At 39.8% G+C, this 23,442-nt stretch overlaps 1 protein-coding gene across 1 annotated transcript in view; it reads left to right on the top strand.

Annotated features, from left to right (window-relative positions):
• Cnga1 (cyclic nucleotide gated channel subunit alpha 1) overlaps positions 1–13,094 on the top strand; it is a 13,898-nt gene extending 804 nt beyond the window's left edge. Inside the window, exons 2-8 of the mRNA XM_008837701.2 lie at positions 860–973; positions 2,284–2,346; positions 5,863–5,904; positions 5,985–6,089; positions 7,374–7,481; positions 9,265–9,371; positions 11,722–13,094. Coding sequence (XP_008835923.1) covers positions 860–973; positions 2,284–2,346; positions 5,863–5,904; positions 5,985–6,089; positions 7,374–7,481; positions 9,265–9,371; positions 11,722–13,094 — 1,912 coding nt within the window. The remainder of the gene's footprint in view (positions 1–859; positions 974–2,283; positions 2,347–5,862; positions 5,905–5,984; positions 6,090–7,373; positions 7,482–9,264; positions 9,372–11,721) is intronic.
• Positions 13,095–23,442: the final 10,348 nt, after the last annotated feature.

Genomic DNA, 23,442 nt, shown 5'->3' with positions numbered 1-23,442 from the left:
TTTATGTGTATGAGTGTATTGCCTGCATGTATGTAAGTGCACTCGTGTCATGTGATGCCCATGGAGGTCAGAAGAAGCTGTCAGATCCCCTGGAACTGGAGCTGCAGATGGTTGTTAACCACCATGTGGGTGCGGGAATCAAACCTGGGTCCTCTGCAAGAGCTCTTAACCATTGAGCCATCTCTCTAGCCCTGTAACTTTAAATTTTATAATATATTTAGTTTAGTGAATTTATTTATAGTTTGGAGCGGTGTGCTGTCTCCTACATGAAAAATATTATGGTGGGTAGCTTTTGGAAGCATGTATTAAGTATCTATGACAAATACTTCTTTGTTCACAGACAGGGTCTTTCCTCATGCGACATATAAAATAGATGACATGTTGTATGGAAATGTGAGGATGTACATAAATATGAAATAATATAATTTAAAAGTATAATTTAAAATAGCTCCCATAAATGAATAGAATGTGCGTAAATGTGATTGGCTTTTCTTTTAGTGGAAGGAAATACTAGCTAGGAAGTGACAGTTCATTCACTGGAATAATATGACCTAACTTTAGATTCTTCACTTTCAGTTGGATGAACGTTAACATCAGTCAATGTATCAATCAATAGTAATGCGAGATCTAGAAAGTGGAGTCTTAATTAAATGCATTTAGTTAAATGTACTTTGCTGGGCATACACTGTATAGCGTGCCATGCGTCCTGCGCAGCTCTGACGTCACTCTAATTAAAAGTCCTTGTTCATTTGAAGAGGAAAGGAAAGAGCTGAGACAAGGGTTCCCCCTCATGGAAGTGCTGCTCCTCTGACGTGGTTAAACATGAGTCACATTCTCTCTGCCTCCTTTTGGACTGCAGCTCCTTTTCTGACAATAATGACAGAACCTCTCTATCTGATGAATCAGAGGAGAACTCCCATGCAAGGACTTCCTTTCGAAACAACTCACACATAAGGAGAGGACCATCACAAAGGTGAGCAGGTGGATTTACCCCCTAGGACACGGGTTTTAAGCAATTATTTTGATGAAAAGTCTCCTTCCACAGATTATGGTTAGCAAATGCCCTTGTTAATGCGATACTATGTAGACCTCAGGATTATCTTGCTACTTCTGTTCCTTACCTTTGCCTTCTCTTGGAAAATAATGGCCAGTGCCATTATTTAAGGCCACGAGGTGCCCAGTCATAAACATGCTCCATCCTGTTCCCTGAGACTCATGTCTGCTCCTGAGAAACTTCATGCCCCAACCCTCTCCAATTTCTTGCTTCTTCTGAATTCATCTTCCAGGGATCTGAAGCAATTGCACAGGAGAGGGTGGCCTGTAATTTTCTAAACCACTGTATCCCATAGAGCCTACTTCCAGGAAATGCATCAGGTGAAGAAGTGGTTAGAAGAGAGAAGTCCAACATCCTTATGAGGAGATAAATTATTCATGGTCAAACATGGGGCCTGGAAGGGTACTGAAGGAGTGTGGTATCAGTGTGGATCCGGGGTTCTCATTCTATGCAATGTATTACCTTTTTCATGATCTCGTTCCCCTGTTTATTTCTTTCCATTAACTCTAACTTTCCACTATTTTAAACTCTTTTCCTATTTCTGTCTTTTCTGACCATCTGAGGTAGATGTCAGTGGCACACAACTTAGTTCACTCAAAGCCAAAGATGATGCTAATCTTTGGCATGAACATTATCAATAGACATTTTGTGCTGGATAGCTTTAGTGTCAACTTGACACACCTGGGTTGAAGGAGCCTCAATTGGGGAATTTCCTTCATTGGACTGGCCTGTGGCCATGTCCATGGGGCACCTTCTTGATTGGTGAGTAATGTGGGAGGGCCCAGTCCACTGTGGGTGGTGCCACCCCTGGGCAGGTGGGCCTGTGTTGCATAAGAAAGCAGGCTGAGCATGGGCCAGGGGAGTAAGCCAGTGAGCAGAGTTCCTCCCTGGCCTGTGCTCCAGCTCCTGCCTCCAGGTTCCTGCCCTGAGTTCCTACCTTGGGCTCTCTGATGAACTGCGACCTGGGAGATGTAAGCCCAATAAACCCTTTCCTCCCCAAGTTAGTATTGTTCAGAGTGTTTTGTCACAGCAATGGAGAAACAAACTAGGACACATTTACTAATCACTTTGGTTCAAATTGCTGCTTTCTTGCAAGTTATGCTTCACGGAAGCTTTGTATTTTCCAAATATCATCTGGGAAACTTTTGTAATGAATAGAAACTGAAAATAATTTGCTCTTTAAGATAGTTTGCTTATGATGATTTCACTGTGTATTTTTCATTTCTTAGGAAGCAGCTCCTGCCTGGCACCATGGCTTTTTTCAATGTTAACAACAGCAGTAACAAGGACCAGTAAGTATGTTTACAGATGAAAGCATTTTTATTTTATTTTATTCATTTATTTTTAAATAATTTATTGAGAATTTCATACAGGCATATAAGGTGTTTTGATCAAATCCATGCCCACTCCCTCCCCTCCAACTCCTCCCACATCTCCCCATCACTTTTTTCTGATAACTTCATGTACTCTTTCTTCTTTTTTTTTATGGGACTTTTTTTTCTACTCTAACATTCCCTCCCTCTGAAGAGGAAACCCTAAAATCTTTTAAGGATTAGATAAGAGCTCCCAAATACTTTTGACATTTTTGGCCTTTGGAATGGAATATGTTGTTAAGAGGCCCAAGGAAATTGTGAATTTTAGCCAAGAAACTGGCTACTTACCTTTGGGATCTTTTTACCCTAACTGCCTACCTAGCCAATTCCTACCTCCTATTCTTATCACACCATCCTCTGAAGAAGTTACCCAGCTTGAGGATAGGGGATTGGGATGCAGACCACTCTGGCTTCTTCCATGCTGAACAGGGACACAGGGTGAGGCAATTGGGGTACCGCTTCAGTGGGTCCATCTAAAAGACTCCCAAATTGCATAACTCTTATCTGTGGGGAGGGGGAAGAAATCCTTGACTAGTGAATAGGAGCTGTGAAGGAGAGTAAAGGCAAGAGTAGTTAGCATTACAAGTTTTATACAGGAAACCAGAAAAAAGTCAGAACAGGGCAAATTTCAAATGTTCAAAATTTCAAGGTGTTTTTTTTTTTTTTTTTTGAGACAGAGTCTTTTTGTAGCCCCAGCTGGCCTGGAACTCCCTATGTAGACCAGGCTGGCCTCGACCTCACAGAGATCCGCCTGCCTCTGCCTCCCAAGTGCTGGGATTAAAGACGTGTGCCACCATGCCTGGCTAAGAAAACATTTTTAAATGTTAGCAGGTGAACTAATTTAATAGCAGTGATATTCTACCTTTTTTTATTTGGCCATTTATATCTGGAAAATGCAGCCGCTTACATTATAAATAGTATGTGTATGTCTATTCATTTATTCGAATAGATGCTTAAAGAAACAGGTTTATGTTGTTTGTGCAATTGCCCTCCTTTAAGAAAGAATGAATGACAAAAGTTATGAAACATTGACAATATATCTTAGGTCACATCCTCCAAAAGGCATCTAAGATAGAGGCCTGTGTGCAGAAATTTTGACAATATATCTTAGGTCACATCCTCCAAAAGGCATCTAAGATAGAGGCCTGTGTGCAGAAATTTGTTGGGTGTGCTCTCTGGAATGATATCTGCAAGGGGGTTGGTGGTGGCAGAATTAGGTATAGGGGCGTGTTAAATTTCAGAGAATAAGATTGATACAATGTGATCCCACGGGGAGCTTTGGAGCATGGATGTGCTTTCAAAGTTATGTCATATTCAGGTAATAGGTCTTTATAGCCACAGATAGTCATTCAATAAGAGCAGCCCTAGGAATTTGGGCAGAAACTCGAGGATGGTGGTTTCCTTCATCCAGGCCTGTCAAGGGATAGGAGAAACTGAACTATCAGCAACCAACTGTCTGTGGTAGGTGGAGAATGAGTACCTGAAGCTTATGTATCACTGTAGCCGCCAGGCCTACTTGTGCACTGCTGAGATCTACTTTCTTAAGCAGAAAATTCCCTCCAGCTGAAATTCCTTATCCTTTGTTCATTCTGGAGTCTGCTCACACTTGCCCAGAACATTAAGTCTAGAATAAAGCAGATGTTAGCTTGTCATCATGTCTTGCTGGTGTCATGGCTACTATTCTTGTTCATATATTACCAAAGGTGGATTGGGGAATCCCAAAAGGTACCACAGTGGATCCTGTGCATGAAAAATACATTTTCTATTCTCTCATTATGTAACACCAGCCGTTCTGGTGATAAGGACCACAGATTTTCCAGTCTGGTGACCTTTCTCTGCCCATTGGTTTCTTGGAATGAGGAATCCAAAGTGGCAGGGGGATAATTATAGATTAATGTTTAATGGAACTCTAACTGAACCTGTTGGCAGAAGTATAGACACCCCTGAAATGAGGACCTTCAGAACCACAGAGCCTAGAATTGCAGGAATGGGAAGTGTACCTTCCCTATGTGAGTCACCCCTAGTTAGATAGCTTGGTTCCTAGACTTATGCATTCTGTTAACATATAAACTTAGAGCACCACCTAATACTACTGACTTCTCACATATGCAGTATTCAGGAACACAGCACCTAGTCTTCAAGGAGCCATATCTTTCTCCATAGATAATGGATAACTGTGTAGTGCTTGAAGCTGTGTCATGGGGGAGATTAACCTTACTACTGTATTTCAAGGCCACCTCTAGGTGGATCTATAGTATAGACACAGCCTATTTTGGGTTGCTAACTGACCCATCCATGCCCTATGCTTCATCAGCTTCTTCTAAAGATCTCCATATGGAGCCATAGATAGGTTACTTGTTCCCTGTCATTCACATTACATCTCAGACACCCCACTGAATTATATGATGGATAACTAGCTGTCCAACCTTATAACTTGAATGAATTACCACAGAGCTTTTTGACTAGTCATGAAAAATTGCTTTTGTCAAGATTGTTTCCTCTAAAAAAAATTGATGGGGGGATGGAGAGACAGCTCAGTGGTTAAGAGCACTGACTACTCTTGCAGAGGACCCGGGTTCGATTCCCAGAACCCACATGGCAGGTATGAACTGCGCTTAACTCCAGTTGCAGGGGAATCTGAAGCCCTCTTCTGACCTCCGTGGCAATGCACGACACGGGTGCACTCACATACATGCATGCAAAACACTCATACACATAAAATAAAAATAATAAATAAAATATTAAAAAAAGAAAATTGATGGGATTTTCATGGCATTCTTGATGTTTTTATTAATAAATGTGAATGATATGAAAATCATTTTAAAAATGAATATCTGCCACTGGGTTGATTTTATTTTTGTTTAATATAAACAATTATGCAATTATGATATAGTATTAAGAGAAAGTATTATTCAGTTATTGCTATAGTTGAGGACATATAATAATATTTGAACTCTTACTATGAAATTGTAGAGGAAATATCAAAATATAAGTTCATTTTCAATTATTTGATGATGACTCCCTTTTAAGATTGTTTTCATTGGAAAAATTGATTGACAAATTATTAGCTAATAAAATTACAGGTCCGTTTTATTAACAAAGGCCAATTCTAAAATTAAATTAAAACTCATAAATAAAAAATTCCTATTTTTAACCAGAACTTTGAAAATGTATTCTTTTTGGAGACTGTTGTTTCTTAAATTAACCTCTTGAATTTCATTATTTAATGCACTTACCTCTGTCATTTTCAATTTTCTCCATTAACCTTTGGATCTTTGTTTATTTGTCTGAATAATTTTCAATTTTTTCCATCTTTTTGGTTTCTGAGCACTGGGGAAGGACTTTGAATGTGGAGCTGAGAGTTTTTGCTTAATGGAGAGGAGAGTAAAAAGGAGTGTAAAGTGATTATGTGACCGAGATATTGTTTTTCTTTAGCGAGCCAAAAGAAAAAAAGAAAAAGAAGAAGGAGAAGAAGAGGTAAGTGAGACTTCGCATGAGCGATATTTTTCTGCCCGTATTATTTTCCTATTTTAACAGTGCATACTCAATTTCCCCAGCAAGGCAGATGGCCAGAATGAAAATAAAAAGGACCCAGAGAAGAAAAAGAAGAAGGAAAAGGAGAAAGAGAAGGAGGAGGAGAAAAGCAAAGACAAGAAAGGAGAGTAAATATTTTTACTGGCATTGAAAATAGGCACAAAATTGTGATGGATTTTAGACGTAGGGAAAAATTTCCATAATACAGGAAGCTTTAAGCAAAAAGACCTCATGCAAAGCGTAAATGTCTTTAAATATTTAAAAACAAATATTTTGTACAATTGTTATCAAATGAGTTTAAAAGTTTTCTCTAAGTTCCCTAAATTTTGCAATTATAAATTTTCCAATGAAGAATATTTTGCTGTGTAATCCCTTTCTACAAACAGTGATGAAGAAAAATCACTGGGAAATGTTTAGGTTTAAGGATCTTTGGGTGCCTAAGATCTTATGATCGGTTTTTAGAGACTGAAATAAAAATATGATGATTTCTTTGACATTTTGGAGTGGTAAGCACTGGATATCTAATACTCCAGAGGACTCCAAAGCCTTGGTGCTTTTGACAGCAACACAAATGCCAATGAAACACCTACCTCTTGGAGGATTCCTTCTAAAACAAACATTTGAAATCTAGAATTTCACAAGAGTAAGGCAAATAAAAAAATTTGCAAAGCTTTTAAAGAAATTTTTTTACTAAAGTAGAATTGTTTTCTGAACTTATTTAAACAAAGTAACTTATCAAACAACAGTTTAATCATATGTGCCTGTTCAGAAAGTTGTTGACACTTTTAAAAGGAGAAAAGTTTTTTTTAAATACAGATTTTTGTACCAGAACAGTAAGAATGCCTATTTGTCCATATATTTTGTGCCTCCCTTATGTCTTTTACTGCATCTCTTAGAGCATCCTTTCTACACACTTTGAAGCAAGTACTTGGTACTAAATAGTGTTAGATTGTTCTTTTTCTACAGTTAAGTCATTGAGTCATTCCCCCACCCCCAACAATGTAGTCCATGGACATTTAGTTACCCAGTAGGGAAAGGGAATTGGTGACAAAGTCACTGATCTACCATGCAAACCTTCCAAAGGAGTGTTGGGCTGTTCACAGCTTTCTGTAATCTGTGCCACTTAGTGGTTGGAGTGTTGAACTAACTGCACTGCTGCAGTAAAACCAGGACTTTAACAAAAGTCTAACACATGGTTCAATAGAAGACTGGTGATTTAACTATCTATTCACCCTCACCAACCAGTTTCTTATGGTGAGTATACTTAGCAAGCTAATCTTCCTAAGTCAGGGGGAGCTTTTCCATCTTCTATTTCACTAATCATGTGTGAAGGGCAGAACTGCATTTGATATGGTAAATAAAAACATTCCTAGTTCTTGGTAACCTTATTCTTTATTTCTAATTGCTGCTAGGGAGAAGAAAGAAGTCGTGGTTATTGATCCTTCAGGAAACACATACTACAACTGGCTGTTTTGCATCTCTTTACCTGTGATGTACAACTGGACAATGATCATTGCAAGGTCTATAATATGTAATTGTGTGTGTGTGTGTGTGTGTGTGTGTGTGTGTGTGTTCAGCCCTCTTCTAGTTTCCAAGTTTACTGCTTAAACAATTTGACCTAGAGCTCTTCAGGACACACTCCCTTTCTCTACCACGGGTTGGAAAAAAAGGCAGAATTATTCTTAGAATATTTTCCTGAGGTCAGGAGTAGGCTGCCAATGTGCTTGGACTTACAGTCCTGGGCTGGGATGGGAACAAGAGTAAGGACTCTTAATCCTCTGATTGTTCAATCATAGCTAACACATTGGGAGAAACTCTGGTTTTTGACTTATCAGAAAAAATGTCAATAGTTGAAGAAATAATCAGATATCTAGGTCTTTTAGAAACATCTTAGTCATTCAAGAGTAGAAACATAGTGTGGTGGCATTCACCTTTAGTTTAAGCACTCAAAAGCAGAAGCAGGTGGATCTCTGTGTGGTTAAGGCCAGCCTGGTCTCCATAGTAAGTTCCAGGCCAGGTGGGGCTGCAGGGAGACCCTGTCTCAAAAAGACCAAAAAAGAGTAGAAACAATTTTCTTGAAACTTTTGGGAATAGATAGGGAATATAGACCTGGTGATTAATGGAATTTGCCCAGCATAATTTGGCTTCAGCTTGTGTGTGTGTGTGTATGTGTGTGTGTGTACATGCTTGTGGCAGTATATGTGTATGAGGGTGTATGCACACATTTATGTTTTCATGTGCAGGCCAGAGGCCAACCTCAGGTGTCCTCAAGATGCCATCCACCTTGATTTTTGAGACAGGGTTTTTCACTGACCTGGAATTTGCCAATATAGCTAGGCTGGCTGGCAAGGCACAAGGACCTGGTTATGTCTGCTTTCCCAGTTCTGGGGTTACAAGTTCAAACCACCATGTCTGGCCTTTTTAAAAAATGTAGGTTCTGAGGATTGAACTCAGATCACTCCTGCTTTCACAACAAGCTCTTTATCAACTAAGATATCCCCCCAGCTGAAATAATTTATTCTTATTTTATGGTTTTTTAACTTAAAAAATTATTGAGAAGTTCATACATGCATATAATATGTTTTGATCAAATCCATGCCCACTCCCCCTTCTCCAACTCCTCCCATATCTCCCCATCACTTTTTCCCTGACAACTTCATGTATGTTTTCTTTTTGGGGAGGCTTTTTGCTACTCTAACATTTCCCCCTCTGAAGAGGTAACCCTAAAATCTTTTAGGGGTTAGATAAGAGTCCCAAATACTTTAGACATTTTTGGCCTTTGGAACAGAGTATGTTGCTAAGAGGCCTAAGGACATTTTAACTTTTAGCCAAGAAACTGTCTACTTTTCTTTGGGGTCTTTTTACCCTAACTGCCTAGCCAATTCCTACCTACTATTCTTATCACACTATCCTCTGAAGAGGCTACCCAAATTGCCAATAGGTAATGCAGACCGTTCTGGCTTCTTCCACGCTGAACAGGGACACAGGGTGAGGCAATTGGGGTACTCCTTCAGTGAGTCTATCTAAAAGACTATACTTTCAGGGATCGTTTCTATAGCTCATTATTTTATGTTTTTATAATCCCAGTAGTAGTAATGTAAAGGTGCCAGAATTTCAAACTGTAAGAACACAAATCGTAACCACCAAGGGAAAGACGTGGGAAAGCCACACTTGGCCAAGTGTTCTAAGGAACTCCCTGAGCCTTTGCACTTTGTACTTTTCACCACGAAAAAAATAATGCAAACGGGACTTTACCCCAATTAGCCTCCATTTCATTTTATTTATACATTTTTTCTTTTATAGAGCATGTTTTGATGAACTCCAATCTGATTACTTAGTGTATTGGCTCGTTTTTGATTATGTATCAGATATAGTCTATCTTGTCGATATGTTTGTACGAACAAGGACAGGTGAGTATGTTCTGTTTTGGATCATCTAAAAGTTTGTGCTTTTAAAAAATATTTTATTTATTATTTTTATTTTATGTATACGAGTGTATTGCCTGCATGCATGTGAGTGTACCTGTGTTGTGCAATGTCACAGAGGTCAGAAGAGGGCTTCGGATTCCCCTGGAACTGGAGTTAAGGATGGTTTGTATCCGCCATGTGGGTGCTGGGAATCAAACCCAGGTCCTCTGCAAGAGCAGTCAGTGCTCTTAACCGCTGGGCCATCTCTCTAGCCCCAAAGTTTGTGCTTTTATCTCTAGCATATAATGCTAGAGATTCAAGTCCATCTGTTCTTCAAGATAAACTGAAACTCAGCTGAAAGTAAGAGTAATATGTCCCACTCATTGGCTTAGGTCACTGAAGCTGATCCAGAAAGATGTAACTAGGCAACCTTTTGAGTGTGGGTTGGTGGCTTTCCTCCATTATCCTGTTCACTGGGTTTATACCAGGTGAGAATAATAGCGAGAACAGAAATACTTTGTCAAACTCTATGGGAAAGAGTGATTGCTGCCTGACATGGAGATAATTTTAAGGCACAGAGAAAAGAAGTTCTCTAGGAGTGCATTACTGGAAATTTTGTAGGAAATATGAACTTTGGAGCTCCTGGTGGTACATTATCAACTCAGGAGTACCGCTCAATAACGCTGTACTTGAAGTGTGTTTAGTAAGTAGGTATAAGCTCACTGTTTCACTACTGCTCCCCATTGTAAATGTAACAGTCTACATGGAGTAAAAGCTTTTAAGAGTCATTGCAAGGATGTTCCCTAAATGTCAGTGCTATGTCCAGTGGCTCAATTTTGTTTGCAGCTTTTTCAGTTATTATAGGAGGAAAAACAAACTCTCCCCCTAATGCTGAAATTTCAGATTTAATGTAGAAGGTCCACAGTACAGCATGCAAGAGAAAATCCTAGGTGATTAAGGAAAGCCTGGAGGACAAGCATAAGAGATGAAAATGTAATCTCAAGAGGCATTGCGGCTTTACACACAGCATGAATACTCAATATAGTGGGATAAATAGGGCAGGAACCTACACTTCTAGAACAGGGCTGGGATTCTGTCAATGAGTGGCCTAAGTTAATAAGCCCATACCAGAGTGTTCAAGAAACTTTCTAAGAAATGTGCATGCTAGGAAAAATAAACTCTTAACTCTAGCCAAAACAATACACGGGTGATCACCAAAATCTCTGTGGGGAAAGCCCCACATACCAGGTAATTCTGTAATAAAAGCTACAATTTAACCAGTTGGGGTGCTAACTGGAGTTACTGTAGACCCCACAGGGATGGATCTCATAAGGCTCTACTTTAGATTCCTGACACAATATCCAGCTTGTGCTTCTCAGTCAGCTCCCTATAAATTAGGGTTCCCACAATCCTTCTTTGGGTTCAGTTTGTTAACATGACTCAACAGAACTCAGAGAAACACATTCATTAGTTTATCATATTAGTAAATGTATAATAAATTATACAGATGGACAGGCAGATGCAGAGGTGTGCAAGGCGAGCGTGGAAAGGACTTGAGAGCAGGAGCTTCTGTCTTTGTTGAATTGGGTTATGACACACTTCCAGCACCCAGCATTTGTTTGTTCATTTGGGTGCTTTCTTAACACTAGAGTCAAGGATTTTTTAAATAAAAGGTCTTATTCTATAGAGATGATAGATAATTATCCGCCCCCCCCCCGCAAGAGGAAATGACATGGAGGTTGAAAATTCCAAGTTCTAAACATGGTTTAATCTTTTTGGTGACCAGCCTCATCTGTGAGTCTACCAAAAGTTGCCTCCACAGACTAGAAGACACTTTTGTTACCCTGGGAATTCAAAGAGATTAGGGGTTTTGCACTGGCGACTGAGGCCAAAGTCCAAATATCAGAACAAAAGGTACAGCTAGTACTATTGTTGCTCAGGAAATCATGAAGATTTTAATAGCTGTGTAGCTGTGTGTCAGAAACAGGATAGAAACCAAACATGTAACTTACTGTATCATAATAGTGCCAGAATGTGAATGTAATTCATAAAAGGAATATTTCACCTGGGAGACATGCTAAATCCTGTCATACATACATACATATATACATATATATATGTCTCACTAGAGATTATGTCTATTTATTTGTCATTCTTTGCACTAAAAAGTGTTTATTTCCATAAGAGACTTTTCTATAGCCATATGTAGATTTTTTTCTCATGGATTATTGTATTACCTAAGACACATTTATGGAAAAGTATTTTTATTTTGACCTCCATAAAGTTAATTAAGAACTACCTTAAGTGGCATAGCAAGCAGAAATATTATTATGATTTTTCCCTTCTATTTCAGGTTATCTAGAACAAGGGTTGCTGGTGAAAGATAGACTGAAACTCATAGAGAAATACAAAGAAAACTTGCAATTTAAACTTGATGTCCTGTCAGTGGTACCAACGGATCTGCTGTATTTTAAGTTGGGGTGGAACTACCCAGAAATTCGATTAAACAGATTATTAAGGGTCTCTCGCATGTTTGAGTTCTTCCAGAGAACAGAAACGAGGACCAGCTATCCAAATATCTTCAGGATTTCAAACCTCATTATGTACATTGTCATCATTATCCATTGGAATGCTTGTGTGTACTACTCTATTTCAAAAGCTATTGGATTTGGGAATGATACATGGGTCTACCCTGATGTTAATGATCCTGAATTTGGCCGTTTGGCTAGAAAATATGTCTACAGCCTTTACTGGTCTACATTAACCTTGACAACCATTGGTGAAACACCACCTCCTGTGCTGGATTCTGAGTATATCTTTGTGGTGGTTGACTTCTTAATTGGAGTTTTAATTTTTGCCACCATCGTCGGTAACATAGGTTCCATGATTTCCAACATGAATGCAGCCAGGGCAGAATTTCAAGCAAGAGTCGATGCTGTCAAACAGTACATGAATTTTCGAAATGTAAGCAAAGATATGGAAAAGAGGGTTATTAAATGGTTCGATTACCTGTGGACCAACAAAAAGACAGTTGATGAGAAAGAAGTATTGAAATATCTGCCTGACAAACTAAGGGCAGAGATTGCCATCAATGTTCATTTAGACACATTAAAAAAGGTTCGCATTTTTGCTGACTGTGAAGCTGGTCTGTTGGTGGAGTTGGTCTTGAAGTTACAACCTCAAGTATACAGTCCTGGTGATTACATATGCAAGAAAGGGGACATTGGGCGAGAGATGTACATCATCAAAGAAGGCAAACTTGCCGTGGTGGCAGATGATGGAATCACTCAGTTTGTGGTGTTGAGTGATGGCAGCTACTTTGGTGAGATCAGCATTCTTAACATCAAAGGCAGTAAAGCTGGCAATCGAAGAACAGCTAATATTAAAAGCATTGGCTACTCAGACCTGTTCTGTCTCTCCAAAGATGACCTCATGGAAGCTCTTACTGAGTACCCAGATGCCAAAACTATGCTGGAGGAGAAAGGGAGGCAAATCTTAATGAAAGACGGTCTATTGGATGTAAACATTGGAAATGCTGGTAGTGACCCTAAAGATTTTGAAGAGAAGGTCATTCGGATGGAGGGGTCAGTGGACCTCCTACAAACACGATTTGCCCGCACCTTGGCCGAGTATGAGTCGATGCAGCAGAAACTCAAGCAAAGATTAACCAAGGTGGAGAAATTTCTGAAACCTCTTATTGAAACAGAATTTTCAGCTCTTGAGTAACCTGGAGAGGAAAGTGAACTCACAGAGTCCACACAGGGTTGAGCATCAACAAGGATGTCCACATCTGATGATCCTTTTGATCATGTGACCAGAGACAGCTAAAATTTAGAAGAAAAAGATTGAGTTGGAAAATTTTTCTATAAGGAAAATGTGTTTTGGTGCATGACACAAGCCCATCCACTCACTGTGGTCTTTTGTACAGTGAAAGAGTCATCATAGCATGGGGTTCTTCACAGTGGGTAATGTGCGAAGTCATAAATTGATTAACCTGATAGCATTACAAACTTCTGATTTGTTTTCACAGATCCTTGTATATCATAATCTTTGAAAAAGTGAACAAATAGCTCTCACTTTCAAACCACTCACATTGTTGAGGGGTAAAATGTACTCAGTGTAATTGGGAACTGCTGTGTACATTGTGTTTGAAATACTATTTTAAGAATTAGAATGGGCCTGGCCTGGAGAGATGGCTCAGTGTTTAAGAACACTGGTGGTTCTTGCAGAAGACCCAGGTTCGAATCCTAGCACCCACATGGCAGCTAACAACTGTCCTTAACTCCAGTTTCAGGGGAGCCAACAGCCTCTTCTGTCCTCTGCCAGCATTGCATGACATGGGCACACTTACCTACACCCAGGCAATACCTGCATGTAAATAAATAAATAAATAAATAAAAATAAAATAAATAAAAAGAATTAGAATGGGCCTCCCTCTGGCAGAGAGCCTGAATCCACAGGGGAGAGCCTGAGATCCCCCAGATCCTGCCTCCACGTGGTGCTGAGCTTCCCCTAATTGCACCATATCCATCCCCTTACCTGGAAATTCCTGAGCTCCCTCTCAAGGCCCCAGGGCAGATCTGGCTTTGGTAGGCTAGGGCTGAGATCCTAGCAGACAGCCTGAGAGGGTGGGTTTCAACCTCTATTGGTGTAGTGGCTCTGATCTCAGCAGACCACCAGAGAGTGCCAAGTTCTGGCCTCTCTCTGGCCTTCCTCTGGCATAGGGGCTGAGAACAAAGGGGACTGCCTGAGAGCATAGGGATCCTACCTCCCTGTGGTGAAGGAAGCCTGAGTGTACCTGATTGGAACCTGAATTGGGCTTCTGTGGGTACTCCTGAATAGCTGATCGGAAGCCATCAGTTCCCTCTAAATTGAACCTGAGAGAACCTGAACCCCATACCAACTAGCTTTACACAATCAATAAAAAAAGGATCTAGGCACCCTGATAATACAAACAAAAGCATACTTCAACTTAATTCTCATATCAGAATCATAAACAACAAAAGAAATTCACATGCCAAAATCACAACCCTTCTGTGATCTTGAAGACTTTGAGAGGGAACTAACACTGATTCTAACCACTCCAACAGCTATCAGAATACCTGAAAGCAAATCCTGGATCCATCACTCTAGAGTCCAGCCTTGGAAGACAAAAGAAAAATGAGGGATGCTTTTGGAAGCCCCTGTCAAGAAATTCCAATGGACTCTCATATGAACATTTGAAAACTGCCCTGTTCTGACTTTTTTCTAGTTCCCTGTCTAGAACTTGTAATACTAATTACTCTTGCCTTTACTTCTCCTTCATATCTCCTATTCACCAGGAAAGTCAAGGCTTTTCTTTTCCCCCTAGAGATAAGAGTTATGCAATTTGGGAGTCTTTTAGATAGACTCCAATTGTCTCACCCTGTGTCCCTGTTCAGCGTGGAAGAAGCCAGAGAGGTCTTCATCCAGTTTCCCTGTCTGCAAGTTGGGTAACCTGTTGAGAGGATAAGAATAGGAGGTAGGAATTGGCTAGGCAATTAGGGAAAAAAGGCTCCAAAGAAAAGTAGCCAATTTCTTGGCTAAATCTCACAATGTCCTTGGGCCTCTTAGCAACATATTCAGTTCCAAAGGACAAAAATGCCAAAAATATTTGGACTCTTTAATCCTTAAAAGATTTTAGGGTTACCTCTTCAGGGGGAGGGGAGGGAATGGGCATGGATTTGAACAAGTTACAAAAGTGAAATTTATTTTCTACAAGTTCAGGGAAAACACATTGATTTAAGCTTTTATTTATCCTCTAGTGCTAGATTTTACAAATATCAGAATGGTAAATCATTTAGCACAGCAGCCTTGGGTCACAAATATTTTGCTACATCCTAATTGTAAGACAGTAAGGCAAAGAGAAGAGACGGTGCCTTCAGTTCATCTTTTGTCCTTGTACCCTGTATTTTGAGATGATATTTCCTAGCAATGCCCCCATTATAATAAAGTTTACCACAATAAAAAATTAGAATGCAATAGAGTGAAATTGATTATGGAAATGAGGTGAATACGATTTATTGAATAATTTAGTAAGGAGTGTGCAGCATCTTGCAGACCTTCAGGTCATTATAAGGACAGTAGCCGTTGTAGTAGTCTATGTCTAGAAGGGGGATTGAGGCAGATTTCTTACTGATTGAAGCATGATAAATCAGACTTTATGGTAAGAAAATATATGTACCCATAAATAATGAAATATATATTGAAAAGTCACAAATGTTGTAGGAATCTTTGAAGTTACTTTTAACCAATTCTCAGAGCATTAAGGCCTAACAATAGTGGCTGTTATTTCTGTCTGACTAGCAGTAAGAAAAAAGGACAAATGTAATAATGTAATAAGGGCGGGAATCTAAATATCATCAAATTATATTGTATGATGGTACTAGGGAAAGTACCATCATGCTAGAAAAGGAGAACTGTGAGTTCTGTGGCCAGCATGAAGCTTCTTAGAAATGCAGAATACCTGGGCTTTAACTCAGTGGGAAAGGGGTCTGTTTAGCAAGTGCATCTTGTCCGGGGTTCTCTCTAGCAGAGAAGGGGAGAAGGAGGAGGTGGGGAGGAAGAGGAGGCAGGGGAGGAGGAGAGATTCTTTTAGCCTATACACTATATCTTTGCAGTCCTATGCTGTCTTTCTATATTTTGTTTATTCCTTTAGCATTAGCCAGCAGTATTCACAACAGAGGGAATGTCACATCCTCAAGTGGGTATAGCATATGCAATATGTGACCTTGTTTCTATCTGAAACATATCCTCCTCCTCCTCCTCCTCCTCCTCCTCCTCCTCTTCCTCTCCCTCCTTTTCCCCATCTGCCTCCTCGACCTTGTCTTTTATTTGTATTAAAACCTCTAAGACACTGCAGAGAGACTTGCAGGTGTGGTAGGATAGGAACAAATGAAGGTTTTACCCCAGAGAAACATCTTCAACATCAGGGTGAAAGGGTGTTTTGAGTCTGATATGGCCTAGAGACAGCCTAGAGTTCTGATCTGGATACCTCTGACTCCAAGCCCTTTCTTGTCTTGGACATCTGGGTTTCTTGGTCAAAGGTTTGAGGTAAGGAAGTTATGCAATTCCTTCCTTATGACTCCTCTAGGTAGAGACCTCTGACAGGCTAAACTGCTGGTGACAGTTACAGGTTAGATAGATGAAGAGACTGCATTACAGAAGTTCATGAAGGGGTGCTCCTGCTTCATCTGGGAGTTAAAAAAAAGACAGGAAGCATATGAGCAGTGTTCCAGATAGGCTGACTAGACCTCAGTGAATGAACTTACACTGGGGAAGGGCTAGGGATACTGACTTGACACAGTGTGTCATAAGATGAATGGCAGAGTATAGGGCTTCGGGGGGGGGTATGGGAGGATGTGGGTGGGGATTAGGGTATAAAGATGATTAAGATTGTTTGAGATATTCTGTATGAAATACACAAAAATACAATAAAAAACCCCCAAAAGACAGGAAGCATTGTGGGAAGCAGGCGCGGTAGAGCCGGCCAAGATGGCGCCCTGGCTGGCTGCCAAGCCTCGTGCCCCTCACTTGTTTACTCCAACCTGCGTGCGCAAGCACAATAAGCCCGATCATGTGCTGCCTGCTTGATCAGAGACATCATCGAGCATGATCCTGCTACGTGGCCCAATAAGCTGCCACTCTGCCTGCCCGCTACGTGTGTGTGTGTGTGTGTATGTGTGTGTGTGTGTGTGTGTGTGTGTGTGTGTGTGTGTGTGTGTGCCCTGATTGGTCCTGGCTGGGGGGAGGGCTGCTGGGAACGCTATATGAAGAGCTGAAGTGTGTAATAAAGAGTGAGAGAGAGTGAGAAGAAGAAGCCTGAACCTCACCTTGGTATCTGTGTCGTCTTTCCTCGGCTCTGCTGAACAGAGTTGCGGATGGCGGCAAAGCATGTGACTTGGGGAAAGGCAAGCCTGGATATGTGTAGATATTAAAGCAGGAGTTTACCTCATAGCCATGCAGAAATCAACCATATTCCAAATTGATTCTAGAAAGCAACTGATAGTTCATAATTAGCATCATATAGTTCATAATTAGCATCTTAACATATGAGGACAAGGGCACAGGCAGCTTGAAGATGAGAGAATGGGGGACAAGGGGTGAAGCTAAGGTGAAGTTTGCAGGTGGATTCTGGGACTCTGGGATGGCAGGTCAGTGAAGCAGTTGAAACTCAGTATTCCTGATGATTGTTTACCATGCCCTAACTTTTTTATATGATGCTCACATAGGAAGAGATTGTTTTGTAATTTTGCATACATTTTTAAAATCCCAACTTTTGAAATCTAAAATATTGTGCAGTTAAACATCTAAACATTAGAGGGTGATGCTGGTCTGTAATTATAACCTTCAAAGTGGACACTATATTTTTCCTTTTTAGAAATCATAGTTACAGGATAACTCCTTTTACTCTCCTTTTATGGTGTATATGTACATAGTTTAAGAAGCTTCTATAGTGATAGGTTTCCATATGGCTTTTTCTAAAGACCTTTAATATTACTTATCCCTCTCCACACTCCCTCCTCTGCTCTGCTCTCCCACTCCCCCACCCCATTTAATCCTCCCTAGTTTAATGTTCCCCGTTTACCCTTCATATTACTGCACTCTACCACCTCTCTCAGGAAGCCTCCTCCCACTCATCCATGGCTGTTTATTAGTTGCTTGACCTCTATGAATTTTCAAATTGAAACATGCATATCAAAGATTTCAAAGCTAGTGTCCAGCTATGAATGAGAATGAGGGTGGGGGACATTGCCCTTTCTAGACATCATAGGTTAATGAAAAAAAAAAAACACTTCAGTGACAGGAATGGACTCTCTAGAAGCTGTTGATCAGGGTCCCATAGACCCTCAAACAATCCTGGTCATTGCCCCTGCTCTTGGTTACCCAATAGAACTGGATGGTAAGACCCTGTTGCCTATGGCACTACATACATGAGCTATAGAACAAAGAGAGGAACAAGCTGGTGCTGACTCCAGAGCCTCATCTCCGCTGGCTAGTGTTCATAGTGCTGTAAGGTGCTATGCATGCTATTGGAAGGAGAAAGTAATCATCAACCTTACTCACCCCTAAATCCTGTGAACTACAATAAAAACTGCCTGGCAAAATGTGCCTACCATGGCAATAGTGTTACAAATATTATGGGAGTAACCAACCACTCTTTAATTGGATTTAAGGTCTGCTTCTTAGCATAGAGCCTGTACCTGACATTGATATTAAGCTCAGAAACTTGAGGTTAGACTGGTCATAAGACATAGGGGAGAACCTAAAACTAGTTTTCTACTAAATAGTTATTGTGTTCGACTGATTCTTTCTTATAGTAACTTATTAATAATTAACTTTTTAAATTGTATGAGTGTTTTGCCTGCATGTAGGTAAGTGCACTCATCTCATGCAGTGCCTGCAGAGTACAGAAGAAGCTGTCGGATCCCCTGAAACTGGAGTTACGGACAGTTGTTAGCCACCATGTGTGAGCTGGCATTCAAACTCAGGTCTTCTGCAAGAACAGTCAGAGCTCTTAACTACTGAGCCATCTCTCCAGTCCTGTATTCAACTGAGTCTTAGTAACTCAATGACTGTAAGAACCAAAGGTGGTAGATGACCACAAGGAAAGAGTTTTCCAGAGAACTGGTCAGTTACTTATATGAACTCACAGCAATGGTGACAGTGTGCCAAGTCCCATGCAAGCTCATACCAGAAAAAAAAATACCAGCATAGACACAAGGAAGTGGGTAAGAAACTCCAACCACAACTAAAGAAACTGTGTCAATAGATGGCTACTGGGAGGGCCAGAGACAATCTCTTTCAAGCACAGGACTCTTGACAGGTTAACCAGGCTCCAGTGGATGGACCCACACTAAAGGACATTTGGAGACACAAATTAGACTCCATAGGCCTTATTATATATAATAAGTAAAGTACATTAAACTGGGCAGGGAGCAATAAGGGGAGGTGCAGATAAGGGCGGGGATCTAAATATCATCAAATTATACTGTATGAAAATTTCAAAGATTCAATAAAAGAGAATCTCAGAAAAAATTTCAAAAATTATAAATAGTGTATCCATAATCCATCCTCAAATCTCCATCCTGACCCCATGTCAAGCAATGATTTGTATCTCTTCAAATTGCTTCATATTTTAAAAACTGTAGAAAGTCTATAGAAACGATAGTCAATTCATCTGTGAAAATCTAGCCTATCTTATTAAGGCACATCACGTTTACTCAAAGACAGGCAGGAATGTCCAACAGGAGAGGAATCACTAAGGAAGCCATTCCCTCTGCCCCAGGTGGGGACGGTAAGTATCTGTAACCACAATGCTCATCTGCCCTTACTTGGCATCTGGGTTTTGTTCAGGGTACAGAACTCGCACCACTTGCCAACACCTCTAGTTTTTGTTTGGTAGGCCAAGCTAAGCTACTATGACCTTGCACAGTCTTAGGAAATTTGCCTTGTGCCTTTTGAAATCACTGTAACAGACAGATTACGCTGCTTGTACTACCAGCATTCCCATGCAGAACTGCAGGTATCAGCAAATTAATAAATAAGTTTTAAATTAAAAGTAAGGAGAGAATAAGAACATTGTAGTTGCATGCACATATATATGTTTCTCTCAGCATTACTGATCAGATCATAACTTGGAAATAATGTAATTCATGCAATTTATGAAATAGTTCTAAATATCATTAAATAAGTAGCTGTCATAGAAATGCAGCAAACCGTTAAGTTACAGAGCCATAATCTTTAGGTTTTCTTCTAAAAATCTGTCAGAAATACAAGCTGAAAGGGCTGAAAACTATATTGTAGTATAATACATGTTGAGGGGGTCTAGCTAGATTTTTCAGTATTTTCTTGTCATTTACTAATTCTTTCTAATACTTGTTTCTTACCTTTCTTCCCTAGCCAAACTACCAAATCTTGGGTGCAGAGCCTGTATCATTCCTTTTCCTCACAAGCCTCACACATGAAGGATGCTCCGTAAATGTGGAGTAGGGAATTTATGCTCTGCACACACTTTATTGTAAAACCTTAGACAAGATAATGCTACTAGTGCATTTTCCCTGTGGTGTTGGATGATACTCTTTAAGAATAAACAAGGAAAACTTTAACCATAAATGTGTGATGATGCTAAAAATATGTGTTACAAGGCAAAAATGAATCAACCACTTTATTGAAGAATGATAATCCAGTAGATTGTTTGGGCTTCCAGTTTCCCTGATTTTTGTAAAAAGTGAGAACAGATGAAAATACATCTCAACCCAGCTGTTAATGTCAATTTTTTGCATCAGTCTGGCCAAGCAGACAGTTGTCCATCTTTCCAAACTACTTGAAACACCCAGAAGCCTACTCTCTTACTGTATAAAAAAATGTCTGGTCCTCAGGTTAGGAGTTTTAAAAAAATCTTTATTCATGCCTTATTTCTTTCAATTTAAAAATGGAAATTTGGATCAGTGACTTAAAAAGAAATTATAGGCAATAAAACCACTAGATCAAGAGAATGAAAGACTTCAAATGCTGGAGAGGATGTGGAAAAAGAGGAACACTTATTCACTGCTGGTGGGAATACAAACTTGCTCAACCACTATGGAAAGCAGTGTGGAGAACCCTCAAAAAACTAAAAATGAACCTATCATATGACCCAGTGATATCACTCCTTGGCATATACTCAAAGGGCTCATCATACTGTAGAGATACCTGTACTTCCATGTTTGTTGCAGCACTCCTCACAATAGCTAAGAAATGGAAACAACCTAAATGTCCCTCAACTGATGAATGGTTAATGAAAATGTGATACATCTACTCAATGGAGTTCTACTCAGCAGTAAGAAAAGATGAAGTTATGAAATTTTCAGGTACATGGATGGAGTTAGTGTTGTACTAAGTGAAGTAACACAATGCAGAAAAACAAGCAATTGTGTTTCCCCTCATTTGTGGATTGTACCACCAATCCCTTATATGTGAAAGGTTGTAAGAGCCAAGGCTGGTTCATGAACATAAGGAGGTCGAGGCTTGCTCATGTGAGCCTGCGGCAGTGGTGACATGGAAAGTGAGACCGAAAGGGGAGGTGAGAAATAGGTAGCTGCCCAGCACTAGATAGAGAACTATGATTGCTGCTGGGTGAGGGAGAGTATGACTTACGTTCGACCACTGGATGGCTGACTAGACTCTGGTGGATGCATTTACACTGAAGGACATTTGGACACCTGAATGAATAGGACTCAGCATGTGTGGCAGAGTGCATAGGGTTTGGTGGGGGGATAGGGAGAGGCATGGATGGGGAGGGGGTCTGGATTTGAGTGGGAAATGTATGAAAGTTTAAAAGCTCAACAACAACAACTAAAAAAAACCCACTGGTCTTTGGAAATGAGGGATATTTTTTTTTCTAACACTGGTATTTCCAGAAAGTTTTAGTATACAGAATATGTCCCAGGCTAAGAATTGATGAGTGACTCAGCAGATAAAAGGGCTTGCTATACCAGCCTGATGAGCCATGTTTGGTCACCAGAACCCGCGGTGGAAGGAGAGGACTGACTCTCAAAAGCTGTCCAGCTCTGATCTCTGCACTTGAACTGTGGTATGTGCTTGCCTCATATACAAATAATAACAAATAAATAAAACTTTATAGTGAAATTTAACAGATGTGGGGACTCACTAAAATAGGTATCAGTCCATAATAGAAATATAAATAAAATACAATATATAAATTTAATGGATAATGTAATAAATTGATACATTTAAGTGTTTCCTAATTGTAGGAAGATCACCAAGGGAATAATAATAAGCTTTGTACTAATTTAAGACATGAGAATTTAGAAAAGTTGGGCGAGTAAAAACCATTTATAGTAAAGTCAGCTTTCATTTTCACTTTTAAAAGTTTATTGCTTTAAAATGTTGAAAGCTGTGGCTTTGTGTTAAGAATGTTGGAATCAATCTGGGTCAAACTTTCAGTTTATATAAAATTCTTACTGATTAGTCTTGAAATTGTATTATTGGAGGTCCAAATTCACACACTGCTCAGAATAATCCCAAATTACAGGCTTTCATCTTAGCATGGTTTGATACTGCCTGAATTACTTTATCTCTAAGAGAAGGAAGAAAGTGGTAAGATCAAGGAAAAAGAACACAATGTTAAAACACAAAAGACCTGGGAGACTCTCATTGCTACTTCATCCCTCCATGTCTTATCAAAGCGAAGTGACGGCTGGGTAAAGTAAAATTGGTGAGGCTACAGATTATTTGGAAATGTGAGTATAGGAATTAATTTTTTTAAGTATTTAAAAATATTTTATATATTATTTTTATTTCTTTATGTGTGTGAGTGTTTTGCCTACATGTATGTAAATGCGCCCATTTCTTGCAAAGCCCACAGAGGTCAGAAGAGAGCGTTAGATCCCCCGAAACTGGAGTTACAGATGGTTGTTAGTTGCCATGTAGGTGCTGGGAATCAAACCCAGGTGTCTGGAAGAATAGCAAGTATTCTTAACTACTGAGCCATCTCCCCAGCCCTGAGTATGGGAATTTTTACCACACTTTGGAGAATAGTACACTAATATCTGACAGAACAAGGTTTGGCTGACATGAAACGCAGCAATTTTATCCTCAGCAATAGTCACTGGTGAAAATCTGTCATGTATGCAGGAGAAGCATGTTTGAGAATGTATAAAATTAAAAAAAAACCCATCAACAAAACAGGAAAGAACTTAAATATCTGTCAAAAAGAGACTAGGTCAACAAATAGAATATGTTCTTACCATGAAACACTAGAAAATGTTTTAATACTTGCAAGCGAAACTTATGTTTTTTATACTAGGCAAGGTCCCAAGGCCTTCCAGGTGGCACAACTGTTAATCCTCACGACATCTTATTAGTTAGGTTCCATTATGTTTCCTGTTTAACAAATGAAGAAATGGACTCATGGAGAGTTGTCATTTGCTCATAAGGAGAAAGTGGTTCAACTGCTATTGGAATCCAGACAACATAGCTCCAGTGTCTCTGATCTTAATCACTTCACTTGCACTGATTTTTGCACGACCACACAATAGCAGCTATACAAAAT

The sequence above is a fragment of the Nannospalax galili genome, unplaced genomic scaffold (assembly GCF_000622305.1).
Source record: "Nannospalax galili isolate Female #2095 unplaced genomic scaffold, S.galili_v1.0 scaffold318, whole genome shotgun sequence".
NCBI classification, from domain to species: Eukaryota; Metazoa; Chordata; class Mammalia; order Rodentia; family Spalacidae; genus Nannospalax; species Nannospalax galili.
Note: the sequence above shows the minus strand (reverse complement) of the source record. Positions and strands in the feature narration are given on the sequence as shown.